This window comes from Zosterops lateralis (genome assembly GCF_965231275.1).
Source record: "Zosterops lateralis genome assembly, chromosome: 26".
Lineage (NCBI taxonomy): Eukaryota > Metazoa > Chordata > Aves > Passeriformes > Zosteropidae > Zosterops > Zosterops lateralis.
In genome coordinates this window covers 780,296-796,694 of record NC_139786.1, presented here as the reverse complement: position 1 = coordinate 796,694, position 16,399 = coordinate 780,296, and the positions used below count along the sequence as shown (strand labels likewise).

The 16,399-nt window shown below is 61.7% G+C and overlaps 1 protein-coding gene across 1 annotated transcript; it reads right to left on the bottom strand.

The window, feature by feature from the left end:
• Positions 1-877: 877 nt before the first annotated feature.
• RNPEP (arginyl aminopeptidase) lies at positions 878-8,658 on the bottom strand. The gene is made up of 11 exons (XM_083878423.1): positions 8,562-8,658; positions 8,136-8,276; positions 6,340-6,488; positions 5,695-5,811; positions 5,343-5,578; positions 4,490-4,603; positions 3,971-4,083; positions 3,537-3,645; positions 2,741-2,965; positions 2,052-2,194; positions 878-1,140 (listed from the first exon to the last, which is right to left on the bottom strand). The coding sequence occupies exons 1-11, from the start codon at positions 8,604-8,606 to the stop codon at positions 976-978; spliced, it is 1,557 nt and encodes a 518-aa protein (XP_083734549.1). The 5' UTR covers positions 8,607-8,658; the 3' UTR covers positions 878-975.
• Between the last annotated feature and the right edge of the window lie 7,741 nt (positions 8,659-16,399).

Sequence of the window (16,399 nt, the reverse complement as noted above, 5' to 3'; positions counted from 1 at the left end):
TTTCCAGTAATGCTGATCCACTAGAGGACACCCATTGCCCAGGGAAGCCTCATTCTCTCAGGCTGAACAGGTTGGTGGTTTCAGTCAGGGCTGTAGGGACCACAGTGCTGGGTCACAGATTTGGTGTGAAAACTTGTAGCCCATTGAGATTTGCCTCTGGGCTGCTGTTGTGCAGAGTGCCAGGACTGTGCACCTCTCTGAGAGGACACCCCCAAGTTTGATAAGAGATCACAGGATGGGAGGTGTTGTAGGGGCCACACAGACTGTGGGATATGCATGAGCTTCCCAGGGCAGTTTAGGTGTTCTTGTTATCACCACTTTGTTATCATTATGGCCAGGCTCTCAGGTTACTGATGTTTCTGCAGTTTTGTTCTGGAATTGGTGCAGTCATATCCCTGCCTTTGATAAGGAATAAGGAACATTGTGGCTGTCCAGCTTTGTCTTATCCCTACAGTCTCTGCCACATGCAGGCTGCACTGGCTCTTTAAAGCCCTTGGGACTGCTGGGGGAGAGCAGGAGCACCCCTTTCCTCCAACCCAACGTGAGCCCCAGCGTGGTGGCAAAAAGCAAGGGGGAGAAGCAATCCCCAACTGCTCTGGAGCAGCAGCTCAGGGCACTGGAGCCAGGAGGTCCCAGCTTTGCCACACTGCACCAGCTCCCCATGTCCCTGCTGTCAGGAACCCAGCAAGGAGCAGTGGAGATCAGGGCCAGGAGATGCTCCAGCCCTGCAGGCACTGAGGCCAAGCCCATCCCTCCAGTGCCAGCACCAGGAGAAGCCAGCAGCACCCCAAGTGCCCAGGAGCAGGGCTGGCACTGCAGCAGGGAGTCACTCCGAGGTGGCCTATGGCTCACTGGGAACAGGAAGAACACAGAGGAAAAAAATTACACATTTTAATAAGGAAATGTGCAGTGAGAGGGAGGCACTGAGGTCCTGCCAGCACAAACACCGGCCGAGGGAGCAGAGCCCAGGCAGCCTCAAGCCTCAGCTCCCCCCAAGCCCAGGATCTTCTTGACATAGTTCTGGACGTTGACGTGGAGCTGGGGGGCCGTGGCAGAGAAGGTCTCCATGGCCAGGGCTCGGGTGGCCTCGGAGCCGCCCCACATGGCGCGGTACAGGGGCAGCGTGTACTTCTGCTTGCCCTGCGGGGAGACAGCGGGTTACAGCCCCGGCCCGGCAATGACGCCCCCCAGCCCCCCGGCCCCAGCACGGGGCCTCCAGCATCGCCCCACGGCAATGGGACAGGCTGGGGAATATTGCCCTGGGCAGCCCTTGGCACCTGGACAGGGGAGAACACGTGGACCCTGAGAAGTTCACCAAGTGCAACAAGGCCAAATGCAGGGCCCTACACCTGGCTCAGGACAGGATGGATGGAGAGCAGCCCTTCAGAGAAGGACCTGGGTGACAAATGGGATGTGACCTGGCCACGTGCTCTCCCAGAAAGCAAACTGTGTCCTAGGCTCATCCCCAGCATGGGCAGCAGGTGAGAGGGAAATTCTGCCCTCTCATTAGACCCCAACACTGCAGCACTGCATCCAGCTCTGGAGTCTCCAGCACAAGACACAAATGGACAGAGCAGGTCCAGAGGAGTCCATGGAGATGCTCCGAGGGCTGGAGCCCCTTTGCTCTGGGGCCACCCTGGGAGAGATGGGGGTGCTCACCTGGGGAAGAGAAGGCTCCAGGGAGACCTTAGAGCCCCTTCTGGTGCCAAGAGAGCTGGAGAGGGACTTTGGAGTGACAGGACAATGGGAATGGCTTCCCACTGCCAGAGGGCAGGGTTAGATGGGATATGGAAATTCTTCCCTGTGAGGGTGGTGAGGCCCTGGCACATCCCTGGAAGTGTTCAAGGCCAGGTTGGATGGGACTTGGAGCAACCTGGTCTAGTGGAAGGTGTCCCTGCCCACAGCACAGGGGGGAATAAGATGAGCCTTTAAGGTCCCTTCCAACCCAAACCATCCTGTGGGACTATCAAAAGCAAGAGCCACCCCCTGTCTCCCTGGCACTGAAAGCCCTGTGCCCCATGCCCTTCTTTCCCCACTGCCCAGGGACAAACCTGACTGTGCAGGAAGTCCTTGACTTTGCTGTACTCAGCCTCCAGGTTGTTCTTGAGGACAATCTGGCACCAGCGCAGTCGCAGCTCAGCGTTCTGGGCCTTGGAGATCTTGGGGTACATCTTGCTCAGCCTTTTCACATTGCCTGTGAGAGGGGAGCAGTCACCATCCTCCCCAGAGCTCTGAGCCAGCTCCCAGCCCCTGCTTCCCCCAAAGAACCCTGTGAACCCATCCCAGCTGTGCTGTAAATTCTCTGGGATCCTCACAGCACTGAGCGTCAGCCCTCACCCCTGCCCAGGCTCCCAGCCTCAGCTCTGGAGCACCCCAAGCACTGGCTGGTTCTGGGCAGGACAGTGCCCATGTTGGGCCTTCCAGGCTGGGCAGCCCTGCAGGGCTTGGGGTGCCAGCACAAACTGGAGGAGATTCCTCAGCAAAGAGGGCAAGGAGAGTTGTGGTGACATAGGGACACAACAGTCTCCATAAACCCAGGGACATGCTTCCCCTGGCTCTCCATCCCCCACCACACCAATACAGGCTTCCCTGGAACCAGGATCCACAGAACAGCTGGAGAGGGGCTGATGGCCACAAACCCCTGTGTGCCCACAATGTGCCCTCACATCCCCGGAAAACTGGCTGGATTTGGGCAAATCACCCTCTGGGTGTCTCCTCCTGGGAGTGCCCTGGCACCCACCTTCAGGCAGGGGGGATTTCTGCAGGACCTGATCCAGGAAATAGACCAGCTGGTACGTCCTCCAGCCACTGATGTCCACGGCTTCAATGGCCTCCATGTTCAGGCCATCAGCTGCCCAGAGCTCTGCCAGCTCCTCCGCTGGCCTCATCAGCTGCTGCCCTGGGGACAGGTCGGGCAGGTAGGGCGGCCAGCCCGGCGTGTTCAGCCAGCGGTCAAATTCAAACCCTGCAGAGAGGGAGAAGGGAGAGCTGGGAACAGACCCCTGAGCCCCACACCAGGTGCTGCTGCCCACAACCCTCCACTGCCTTCTCCCAGTGCCACCAAACCTGCCCAAGGACGGTGACCACCACAAACTGATGGGGGTGAGGCCATCATGGGCTCAGGGTGTGCTCAGGGTGTCAGCCCTGGCGTCACCAGTGGGATGAGCTGGCTCCAGCATGGGAAGCTCCTGCCAAGCCTGGATCTCCAGCAAGGCTGGGCCAAGCCCAGAGTGCTAGCTGGGCCTGATCCCAGTGCTCACCAGACTCACCAGGCTGAGTCATGGACACCCCATGAAACAGCATCCGAGTGCAGAGCAGGGACTGGGCTTGAATGGGAAAAAATCAGGCTGAGCCTGCACATGCCCAAGCCTGGGCCTGATCCCAGTGCCATCCATGCCTTCTCCAACAGAGCCGGGCTGGCAGCAACAGCATCTCCAGTAAAACACATCAACCAACGTGCAAAGGTTCATTGAGGGGGACAGGGGCAGCTCTGACACCCATGGACTCTTCCCTGGCCAGGACGGTGCTGTGCTGACCTGGGATGGTGTCCACGCCTTTCTCCTTCAGCTCTGGGAAGTACTCCAGGAAGAACGCGAGGGTGTCATCTGCGGTGATGCTCTGGAACTTGAACCGGTTCACGTAGGCCTGTGGGGACGGATGGGGCTGATGCCAGACACACTGACCCAGTGCTGCCCAGCCCTCTGTGTGCTCCACCTCACGGGGGAACTCATTCCTGTTCCCTACAGGAGCCACCCAGCCCTTTGCATCCCCAGGGACAGTGCTCAACATTTCCAGCACCTGCTGCTAGCATGAGGCCAGGCTCTGCCTTCATCTTATTCCCCTATTCACACTCCCATTTCCCACCTCTTCTTCCTCTCCCCAGCCACCCTCTCAGCCTGTCCTTCCCAGGTCCTGCTGTGCCCTGGCCTCCTGCCGTGGTATTTTGGATGACTTTGCAGCTCACACCCACCTGGAGGAAGCCATCAAACTTGCTCTGGTTGCCCACAAGATGGGCCAAGTAGCTAACGAAGCAATACCCCTTCTCATAGGGCGTTTCATTGTACGTGTCATCTGGATTGACGCCTGGAAAAAGACAAAACCCTCAGAAATCCTCTGCCCACCTGCAAAACACAACCCTCAAGTGCACCAAGATTCCCACATCTGTGCTGGGTGCAGCCTATCCTGCCCCTCCTGCAGCCATCATCTCTCCAGGGTCCCATCACCCCTGCTGGTGTTATTGCCAGCCATGGAACAGCCCAGCACATGTCACTGTCCCTCTCCCCATAGCCCAGGGGACACCCCACGGCCCGGGGACACCCCACAGCCCGGGGGATACCCCAGGGGACATCCCACAGCCCAGGGGACACCCCATAGCCCAGGGGACACCCCACAGCCTGGGGGACACCCCACAGCCCAGGGGACACCCCACGGCCCAGGGGACACCCCACGGCCCAGGGACACCCCACGGCCCAGAGGACACCCCACAGACCTGGCTCGATCACCACCCGCAGCTTGTTGAGGGGATGGTCCTCCCCCGTGGCGTCCATGTGCTGGCGCAGGAGGGCCCTTCCCGTGGCAGCCTCCAGGCAGGTGTAGGGCAAACCTGGGCAGAGACAAGTGGAGGCATTCGGGGAGCCTGGCCAGACCCCCGTGAGCTGTGGGCACCCCAGGTGCTGTGATGGGAGAGGAACAGTGTCAGTACATCAGCTGGGAGAGCAGCAAACAGATACACGTGGAGCTGTAGGGAGGCACAGGGCAACACAGCCCCAGGCAGTGAAAGATTTTTTCAAGCCATTTAAATTTGTGTGGACACAGCAAATTGTGCTGGGAGAACAGGAGCTTTGGACAGGGCTGTGTCCAGGGGGAAGCTCAGGACAGCGGGTATCAGCTCCACACGGGAGCTGCAGGAGGATGAGGAAGGTGAGGCAAGGACACGGTACCCACATTCCCAGCAGGGGTTGCAGGGAACTGTCCGTCTCAGAGCAAAGGCTACCAGAAGTCACAGACTGGTTTGGTCTGGAAGGGACATTGAAGATCACCCTATTTCACCCTCTGCCATGGGCAGGGACACCTTCCACTAGACCAAGTGGCTCCAAGCCCCATCCAACCTGGCCTTGGACACTTCCAGGGATGGACCACCTGTGCCAGTGCCTCCCCAAACTCACAACATCTAATCTAAACCTCCTCTTTTTCAGCCCACAAAACCCCACAGGGCCTTGCAGCTGCTGCCCTTCACTTTTTCTGAGATGCAGCACAGGCTCCATCCCCACTGGCAGTCAGGGGGACGTGCTGAGCTGTGGGACACAGACCCCAACACCCCAGAGCCAGGCAGGGCCACGCACCGTAGACCTCGGTGGAGATGCGCCTCTGGGCGTACATGGTGAAGCCCTCGTTGAGCCAGAACTCTCCCCACGAGGCGTTGGTGACCAGGTTGCCAAACCAGCTGTGGGAGATCTCGTGGATGATGACGTCCACCAAGGAGCGGTCCCCGGCCAGCAGGCACGGCGTGACGAAGGTGAGGCAGGGGTTCTCCATGCCCCCAAAGGGGAAGGAGGGTGGCATGAACAGGATGTCATACCTGCCAGGGAAGGCTGGCCTCAGACCCCGCTCCTCCTAAAGGCGGGGCAGGGGACAGAAGGAAACTCTCTCCCTGTCCCTGGGCAACCAGATCCTTCAGGAACCTTCCAGCCATACCTGCCCCAAACGTAAGGTCCAAAGAGTTTCTCTCCAACCACCAGGAACTCCTCAATCACTCCATCATACTCCTTCTTGGCAGCCTCAATCAGGCAGGGCTCCGCCCACACGCGGCTCCTGGCCAAGTGCACAGAAGAGGAAGTTTAACCATTAGGGGACTTTCACCTTGTTGCTTCATCAGACAGAAACTGCACAGCTTTTTTTCCAAAGAAAAATAAAACCCTGCTGATAAAGGCATCTAAAGAGGCCAATAGTGCAAATTGCTGATTTCTTTCCTTGTCTGAATGTCAAAGGGTGTTTATATGGCTGCAGTGGCAGCCAAGAGCTCAAGAAAGCACCAGCCTGTAAGGAAATGTGGGATCCTCCATGCACTGCCCTCATTCACATGCAATGGTGACATGAGCAGAGCCAGGGACCCTCCTGAAGCTGAGGGGACACAGCATCGAGGCTCATTGTCACCCTCCAGTTCAAGAAGGACCCTCATCCCATGAGCTCACAGTCTGGTGACAGACAGGGACTGACTGTGCCGTGTTTATGGGCAGTGTCTCTGCTCTGCAGAGCCCTGTGGAGCAGGAGAAGCAGGAGGTGGCCACAGGAGCTCCACTGTGCAGCTCCCACGGCTCTGAGCCCTCCTGAGCTCCTTACCTTGGGCCAACCTCAGCAGACACGATGTCCCCAACAACCAGAGCAATCAGGTAGGAGGGGATTGGCTGGGACATCTTGAATACAAAGGTGTTATCCTTCTGCTTCTCCCAGCTTGTGGCACTCATCACAGCCGTGAAGCCCTCAGGGACCTGAATATGTGCATGAAACCATCCATTAGACCCACAGCACCCACAGTGGGAGCCAGCTAAGCCAGCTGGGACGCCACAATATCTGATGGCAAATGTGTTCCAGCCTGAAGGGGCTGTGGGCACTGGAGGCTTTGGGGAGCCAAGCAGGAACACTCTGAGCCCTCACTCAGGATCCCAGCTGCATCCCTGCAATACTTGGATACCTGGAGCTGCCCCAGGTGCTCCTGGAGCCACCAGGAGATAAGAAAATGCTGGAGCTGCAGGTGTGGAAGGGCAGAGGATGCAGATCCCTCAGCTGCTGGCTCCCCTCCCAATTCTTGCACAATAACTCGCTTTTCCTGTTCCCAAGCCAGCACAGAACCCATGGCCAATCCACCAGCCTGGCTGAGCCCAGGGAGACTGATCCAGTGTCACTTATCCCAAAGAGGGGCTGAGCCCTGTGGTGCACAGGGAAAACAGTTTCCTTGGTACAGAGCATCACAGCAGAGCTCAGCAACAGCCCCATCCCACCCCACCCTGTGACACCAGAGGGGCTCTGCCCTGGGAATGCAAAATAAATCAATCCTGGCATCACCAGCTGATGCCACCACGTGCCATTGGCACTGGCACAGTGTCACACCATGGAGCAATTCCCCTTGCCCACAAGCAGGCCAGCACACTGTGCCAGTGTCCCCATGTACCCACAGTGCCAGTGTCACCTCGTGCCCAGTGCCAGTGTCACCTTGTGCCCACAGTGCCAGTGTCACCATGAGTCCACATGCAGACAAAGAGGGACTCTGGATTTAGTGCCATCACTGGGGATCAGCAGCTGCTCCTTCCCAGAAGTTTGGCAACCCCAGAACTGCCACCAGGACCCAGCGTGGCCCAGCACCACCAGCTGTTCTCCCCCAAACTCAGCTCCTGCTGCTACAAACACCAGGAGCCCTGGGCAGGACAGTGAGGCTGGTACCTGCTCCCAGGCACAGCACTGCAGCTGGGGAGAGGCAGGAGCACCCTGGGGCTGCCTGTCTTCATCCAAAAGGGCCCATCAGAGAAAAACAGCCCAAGAACAGAGGAGTGATTTCAGGCTGGGGCCTGAGGAGGAGGGTTTGGGGTGTCCCTGCTGTGATGCCCCAGTGCTTGGGACGTTCCCTGCAAGAGACCCAACAGCTCAGAATAGTTGAAGCTGGAAGTGACTTTAAAGCTTATGGGGCATGGGCAGGGACACCTTCCACTGTCCCAGGCTGCTCCAAGCCCCTTCCAGTGTGGCCTTGGACACTTCCAGGGCTGGGGCAGCCACAGCTGCTCTGGGCACCCTGTGCCAGGCCCTCACAGCCAAGAATTCCTTCCCAATATCCCATCTAACCAGGCCATGTAGCAGTGGGAAGCCATTCCCCCTTGTCTGGCACTCCAGATCCTTGCCCAAAGTCCCTCTCCAGCTCTCCTGGAGCCCTTTTAGGCACTGAAAGAGGCTCTAAGGTCTCTCCAGAGCCTTCTCTTCTCCAGGCAGACACCCCCAGCCCTCCCAGCCTGGCTCAGAGCAGGCTCCAGCCCTTGGAGCATCTCCACGGCCTCCTCTGGACTTTCTTCCCCCTCTGCACTCCTGGAGGGTTTTGCTGGGGGTGGGTGTGAGGGAAGGGCCGGGGCAGCTCCTGGGGCTGCACTCACCTTCACCGTGGCCGAATAGGTGAACTTGGCCGAGGGGGTGTCGAAGCAGGGGAAGAAGGACCTGTTGAGCACAGCCTGGCCCTGTGTGTACATGTAGGGCTTCTGCTTCCCCGCCGTCTGCTCGGGGGACAGCCAGCACACCTGGGCAGGGACAGAGCACAGTCAGGGCACAGACACTCCTTGCACAGGGAGCTGGGAAGGGGCTCCTCACTCAGAGATGCTCTGCCCATCACCCCAGGCCCAGCTTCCCCTGGAGCACCCCCAGCTCTCTCTCTGGCATCCCCCGGGTGTCCCTGGGCTGGGCATCCCTCCCACCCACCCGCTCCCCCGCCGGGCTCAGCATTTCCCGTCCCACTGTGCCCATCCCAGACCCGGTGTCCCCCCATTTCCCCCCATTTCCCCCCAGGCCCCGCGTCCCCCGCTCACCCCGGGCCCGTCTCCGGCCTCGTATTCGATGAGCAGGGTGAGCATCTGCCCGGCGCGGGGGGCCTGGGGCAGGGTGACGAGCAGGGCGCTGCCATAGGCGGTGAAGGGCCGGCTCTCCACGGGCAGCGCCTGCCCCGCCGCGTCCCCGGGCCCCCCCGGCGGCGGCAGGAGCGCGGCCCGGCTCACGGCCAGCGAGGGGTGCGAGTCCAGGCGCAGCTCGGCGCCCCCCGGGCCCCCGGGCCGCTCACAGCGCAGCTCCAGCCGCGCCCGCCCCCGGAGCCGCCCCGCGCCCGCGGCCGCGAACGACACGCGCAGCTCCAGGTGCAGGTGCCGCAGCGACCACGGGCCCGCGCTGCTGGCAGAGGCCGGGTCCTGCCCCGCCGGGGGCACGGACTGCACCGGGGACACGGCCTGGGCCGGGGCCGCCATCGCCGGGACGGGAACGGGGCGGGAACGGGGCGGGGCCGCCCGCAGGGGGCGGGAGGCGGGACCGGACAGGGGCGGGACCGGGGGCGGGGGGGAGAGGCGGGGAGTCCCGGGATGGGGCGGGGAGGGGATCCATGGGGGATCCCTCGGGAATCCACGGGTGGGGGATGGAGGGAAATCTGTGGGTGGAATCCATCGGGGATCCATGGGTGGGAGGGATGGATGGATGGATGGATGGATGGATGGATGGATGGATGGATGGATGGATGGATGGATGGATGGATGGATGGATGGATGGATGGATGGATGGATGGAGGGATGGATGGATGGATGGAGGGATGGAGGGAGGGATGGATGGATGGAGGGAGGGAGGGATGGATGGATGGATGGATGGAGGGAGGGATGGATGGATGGAGGGATGGATGGATGGATGGAGGGATGGATGGATGGATGGAGGGAGGGAGGGATGGATGGATGGATGGATGGATGGAGGGAGGGATGGATGGATGGAGGGATGGATGGATGGAGGGATGGAGGGAGGGATGGATGGAAAAAGGATGGATGGAGGGATGGATGGATGGAGGGAGGGATGGATGGAGGGATGGATGGATGGATGGAGGGAGGGATGGATGGAGGGATGGATGGAGGGATGGATGGAGGGAGGGAGGGATGGATGGATGGATGGATGGAGGGATGGAAGGAGGGATGGAGGGATGGAGAGAAATCTATAGGTGGGATCCATGGATGGGGAATAGAGGGGACTCATGGGGAGATCCCTCGAGCATCCACAGATGGAATGGAGAGAAATCTCTGGGTGGGATCCATCTGGGGTCCATGGGTGGGAAATGGAGGGGCATCTATAGGGTGGGTCCATGGGGAGATGGAGGGGACACGGGGTGGGTCCATGTTATGGGGATGTAGGGGATCTATGACAGACCTGTGGGGGCTCCAGAGGGAATTCAGAGGGAATCCACGGGTTGGGCAGAATCAAGAGAGATCTGGGGGAAACGGAGATGGGAGGAAGTCGTTGGGGCAAGGGATCAAGGAGGATCTATGGGGGGGGTCCAAGGGGAGGGGGGTGGCAGAATCCAGGGGTTGGGAATCCATGGATCAGGGGAATTCATAGCAAGGCAGCCCTGCACAGGAGGGTCCATAGGGATCCATAACAGGATCCATTGCAGGGCTCATGTCGGGCTCCACAGGGTGAGGACTGGGAGGGGGGACCCAGCACAGGAGTCTGGGAAGATCCAGGGGGAACTCGAGGAAGGATTTAGATACAGAAACGTGGGAAGATCAAGTGTGGGCAGGTGCATCCAGGGCTCGGGGATCCATCCGGGGAAATACACGGGGGATGCAGATCAGGATCCCCTGTATCTCTGGGGAGGGATCAATGGCAGGGGTGAGCTGGGGCAGGATCCAGCAGGGGAGACAGGGAGGGATGGAAGGAGGGATCCATGGCAGGGGTCTGGGAAGAGGGAGATGGGGGTGGATGGGGCCGGGATCCGTAAGAAATTCCCTGGAGGGGTCCTGGGGGATCCGGGGGCTGTTTGTGGGGGACAATGTCAGAATCCAGGGGGAGGGGACCCACTGGGGGGGGGGACGAGGGATGACCCACCGGGGGGGTCATTGGGACATCCGGGAGGGGTCGAGGGGGATAACGAGAGGGATGAACGCGGGATCCCTGAGAAACCCAGGGAGGGGAGGGATGTTCCGTGTGGGGCCGGGCGGGGGGCGCTCCGGGGGGTTTCCCCGGCTTAGGCTCCTCTGCCGGTTCCAGGCGCCGCGTCTCGGCAGCCGAGCGGCACCGGGGACCGGGGACCGGGGACCGGGGACCGGGGACCGGGGACCGGGGCGGGCATCCCGGGCGGCCGGAGCGGCGGGGCCGGGCTCGGGCCTGCGCGACTCCTCCCCCGCCCTGCCCGGCCCTGCCCGGCCCGGCCCGCGCGGGTCCCCGGCCGCGCTGTCACCGCCGGGCGGCTCCGGGGGCTCCGGGGGCTCCGGGCGCTGCCCGCGGCACAGGACGGGACCGGACGGGGCACAGAGAGCGGTGAGCAGCGGGGTCGGGCCGTGGGAACTGCCCCGAGGAGCGCGGAGACTCGAGACACACACAGCGGCGGGAGCAGAGGGGATGGGGACATTGGGGACATCCCGCGTGGCCCTGGAGGGCGGGACAGACACCCCGGCTCGGACACGGAGCGCCCCGACAGCGACTGGCGGTGGCGTTTGGGGACATTCGGGGACGCAGCAGTCGGGTCTCCCCGCGGGGAGCGGCGCTGGCAGAGGGGACAGGGCTGGGGATGGAGGAGCCCTGACCCTCACCCTAACGGTGGGGCCGGCAGATGGTGGGAACAGCCCGGTGGGGACCGGGGTGATGGGGGACAGCGGGGACAGCGGGGACAGCGGGGACAGCGGGGACAGCGGGGACAGAGGGACGGGCAGGCAGGGACTGGGGGCTGGAGGGGCTGGCGCAGCCCTCTGTCCCCTCTCCTGTGCCCCACAATGTCCCCAGCTCTCTCAGAGCCCCCGTTCCAGCAGTGGGAGCTGCAGCGTGGCCGGGCTGGCAAATCCCCGTGTCCCGGTGCCTCCCCTGGGCACCCCCAGTTCCTGCCGCAGGAAGATGCTGTGGTGCCTCCCCAGGTCAGTCCTGGGGAGCACAAACTGCCCAGCAAAGGGTGTCAGGGGAGAGTGAAGCTCGGGGACTGTGAAAAATGTGTGTCCTGCTGTCCCACATCTCCTTTCCTCGGGCAGATCTCGGTGTCTGCCCTAATTCTTGACGTGGGAAGGTCCTTTTGGGCTGTGGCACCCATGGGTGCTTCCTATGGGGATCCTCCCCTAGCTGGGGTGAAGGAGCCGTCCCCAAACCCCCCGGAGCTGGGGATGGCACAGCCAAACCGGGATGGCACAGGGAAAACTTTGAGGTGACTCCATGGCAGGCTGTGCCCCACGAGTCTGTGCTGTCCCCCTGTGCTGTCACCCTGTAGTGTCACCCTGTCCTGTCACCCTGTGCTGTCACCCTGTGCTGTCAACCTGTGCCTGTCCCTGTGCTGTCCCCCTGTGCCTGTACCCCTGTGCCCATCACCCTGTCCTGTCACCCTGTCCTGTCACCCTGTCCTGTCACCCTGTGCTGTCACCCTGTGCTGTCACTCTGTGCCCATCACTCTGTGCCCATCACCCTGTGCTGTCACCCTGTGCGAGGGGAGCGGTGAAGACCCGCCGGGTGCCTGTGCTCGATGACTCTTTTCCCAGGAAAAACCCAGCTGGGACGGGAGCCAGGGATGTGGGTGTGCCCGATGCCCGGCCCGCAGCCAGCCCTGCCGGGTACCCGGGGCTGCCCAGGGCAGGGGAGCCCCCAGGGCGGGCAGGGGAGCCCCCAGGGCGGGCAGGGCTCACCGGGGGGTTTGGGGTGCTGCCTGCACTCCCCCAGGCTTTGCCGTGCCATTCCCCGGTGCCACAGAGGGTCCCCGTGCTCCCAGGGGGGTCCCAGGGCTGGGATAACCTCCCTGCACCCCCGGCCGTGTGTGTTGTGTCCGTGTTGTGGGAAGGAGGGGCCGGACCCCCCCAGTTTCCCGGCCGGGGGAGCTGAGTCAGGAAATCCCGGCCGGATCCCGGCTGAGTCATTTCGCATCGCTGGGTAAATGCCCTGCCGAGGGCAGGGGGGCTGCCCCACATCCCCCATCAGTGCCCGGCCCTGCCCTCGGGTCACTCCCAGCCTTGCCATGCCCGTGCCTCAGTTTCCCCGCAGTGTTCTCCTAGGACTGGGTGGGACAGAAGGCGTGTCACACATCCCGGGACAGGGGCTGGCCTGAGAGACCAGGGAGAGGGGAGGGAGACAGGTTGGGATGGGGATTGTGGGGCTCTGGGTGAGCTCTGCCCCTCACCGGGAGGAGAATGGTGTCCCCAGGGCAGGATTTGAGATCCTCCTGCTGCTAAAGAGGGTCTCCAGTCTTGGTGAATTAGGAGGGGATTGGCCTTGAGGAGAGGAATGGGGGTGAAGAAAGGATGGGATGAGAACTGGGATGGGAAATAAGATCAGAATGAGGAGGGGGATGGGGACAGGGAAGGGGTGGGGATGAAATCAGATATGAGGTGAGATGACATGAGATATGATGTGTTGGGGGTGGGATGAGGACGAGGATAGGGATGGGGCAGGGACAGGGACAGGATGGGATGAGGATGGGAATGGGATGGGCACAGGGATGAGGCTGACAGGGCTGGAGCAGAGCTTTGGGTGCATGTGGGGACGTGGAGGGAGTCAGGCTGGCCCCACTGGCAGCAGGATGTAAATAACCTGCCAGGACAGGAGTTTTTTTCCTGCTGCCCCCCCAGGCAGCCCCACGGACAGGAAAAAGGTGTTTCCGGCTGCGGATGGAGCGGGGCCGGGCCTGGGGGGGATGTGGGGCCCGGGCCAGGGGCAGGGGGATCAGGGGAGCCCCTCGGGCTGGATCTTGGGGTGCAGCCACTGATCCCATGGCTGGTGGGAGCCCTGACTTCAGTGGGGCTGCTGCAGCCCCCGGGCCCTGGCTGGGCTGGGGGCAGGAGCCCCTGGGACAGACCGTGGGGACAGGACGTGGTGCCACCAGGCTGGGACATCCTGCCCTGTCCCCAGTGCCACCAGCTGTGGCAGGTGAGAACCCTGGGGACCTGTTCCTCCTTTCTGGCTGGAGCAGGAGCCGTGTGGAGCTGGAGCAGCCCTGTGGGAGGAGAGTGCCTCCCCTTGTCTGGGGCGTCATTTCTGCTCACTGCCCAAGCAGGATGTCCCCTTATCCTCATGCACTCCCTGGGGACATCTGGCATGTCCCACCACCCCCAGAGCCTGGTCACCAGCCTGGGCTGGGGGCACCAGTCTGGAATGGGGACACCAGTGTGGGATTGGGACATCAGTGTTGGATGAAACTCTTCAGCATTTGTTCCCACCACCATTTGTGACCCCCATCCACTCTGCTGCTGGCAAATGGGACAGTCCCCCCTCACCTGTCTGGGGCATCCATTTAGTGACAGTCAGGGCAGGGACAGACCCTCTGTCCTCCCACAGCCTTTTTGTGCCCTGTGCACTGGGAAAAACAGCAGTGACAGGGAGGGAGCAGCTGGGACCACTGTCCTGTGTGTCCCCAGGGAAAGCCCATCTCACATCACTGTCCCCTGTCCTGCTGCCACTCTGTCCCCTGTCCTGCTGCCCCCCTGCCCTGCTGCCCCCCTGCCCTGCTGCCCCCCTGTCCCCTGCCCTGCTGCCCCCCTGTCCCCTGTCCTGCTGCCACTCTGTCCCCTGTCCTGCTGCCCCCCTGTCCCCTGCCCTGCTGCCCCCCTGCCGGCCCCGGGGACTCCAGTGCCCCGAGGCATCGCATGCAGGGGGAAGAGGACAAGCCCATGCCCGCCTGGGGCAGTGGGGCTGGTGTCCCTCACCCTCTCCCCGCCTGCGGGGGAATGGGGCTCCCAAGGTCTGGGCTGAGCTGCGGGAGCGGGTTTGGGGTGGGAGCGGCGCTCGGGGTAACCCCTCCCGCTGTTTGCCTGAGTTCCCTGCGTTCCCCTGCTCCCATGGAGGTGGGAGCTGGGGGAACTGGGTTTGTGCCGGTTCCCCGTTCTCACCCCCAGCTCGCATTCACAGCCCGTGCGGATGCGGCCGGGCGGCGCCGCCTCCGGCAGCGGAAACTCCCCCTGAGCCGGGCAGGGCGATAAGTCACCGCTTCTCCTCCACCCCTTCTCCTCCCCCGCCTTCTCTTCTTTCTCCTCGCCCCTCTGGGCTCTGCAGCCCCTCCTCGCTCCCTGCCGAGGTGTCCCTACAGGGGATGTGCGGTGTGGGGAAGGCAGGATGGCAGGATGCTCCAGGGGTGATTGAGGGATACTGAAGGGATGTTTGAGGGATGCTTGGGCTCCCCTCGAGGAAAGCCAGGCGTCCTCCAGGTGTGATGGCCAATGATAACTCTGTTGGCTGCATCCTTTAGAGGGAGGAGGTTTATTTTAGAGGGTGGTGGGACTGGAGCTGCTGCCTGTGCTGGAGCTGGTGAGGGGTGTTGGGGCCAGGGAGGGCATTGCCAGCCACTGCCAACCTCTCCCAGCCTCATGTATTCAGTAAGTGACAGTTCTCAACTCCCTTGGGATTTTGGCATCATGGACACACTTGGAGCTGTTCTGATAAACCCTGAGGATGTGGATCCCCCTGGAGTGGTGACTGTTACAACACCCCCACAGCCACCCCCGCCTCCGGAGCGGGCAGGGAGGTGTTCGCCAGCAGCCACTGCGGATTTACAGCTCACTGGAAAATCCACTCATCCCATTAAGGGCTCCCTGCGGCTTTTGCTTTCCATTGCAAATAGCCGGTTATCCCAAGGGAAACCCCCTGTGAGCCCGGTGGGTGTGTGGGGCTCTCGGGGCAAACCCTGCAGAGGAGTCCAGGCTGCAGGAGCACCTTCCTTTATTAAAGGACGGATTAGGGAGCCCCAGCTCGCTTGGCCAGGTAAGACCAGACAGGGCAGTTCAGCTCGTGGTGGGAATGGCCTGTGGTGGGGCAGGGATTGGGGGGCTCAGTTTGGAATCAGATCCATTGGTTGACTTCCCTTCACTCAGTTCATCGCCCAGAGTAGGTTCAGCCTCTAAAACCACCCCAGTTTGGCTGTGATGATGGCACATCCTCAGCTCCGTGTCTCTGCTTTTGGGGCTCAATCTCCCACTTTGCTGCCACACCCTGTTGCTGCATCCCTAGTGATAACCATCCCATGTTCCCAGTGGCATTTTTAAACCCTTAACCTGCTTTAGAAGGGAAAAATGCCTTTTTGGCTACCCCCATGACTCCGCTGTGCCTGCTGTGTGTTGAGAGAGATGAGTGTTGGAAGGAGCAGACAGGCAGTGAGGATCTCAACAGGCAGTGCTGGGGGTCCTGGGGATGCTCTGCCAGTGCCAGGAGAGGGGGCCAAGCCCATCCTGACCACCCAGCCCTCCCACACGCCTGCAAAGGCAACAGCATCTGCTGAGTTAATGTGTTTTGCAGCCCCACCGTGCAGCTGCCTCTCCCCACCAGCCCAGCCAGCCCAGCCAAAATCCAGCAGGGCCTTCCAGGTTTCCAGGGGGGGCCGTTTCCTCACGGCAAACACAGACACCACGACATCTGGTCCTGCTCAGAATTCCCGGGAGCAAAGGGCCAGGTGTGTGATGCTGCAGGAACACGAGGCTGAATAAACGATGTGCTGGCTCCGTGGAGTTTTGGCCCAGACAAGAGTTCAGCTCAATGTCACCGGGGCTGTGGGACAGCTCCTGGCCCAGGGCTTGGCCCGGCACTGGGAGGTGCAGCACTGAGGTTCTGGGAAGGTTCTGGGAAGGTTCTGGGAAGGTTTTGGGAAGGTTTTGGGAAGGTTTTGGGAAGGTTCTGGGAAGGTTCTGGGAAGGTTCTGGGAAGGTTTTGAAGCCCTCAGGGTGTGCAA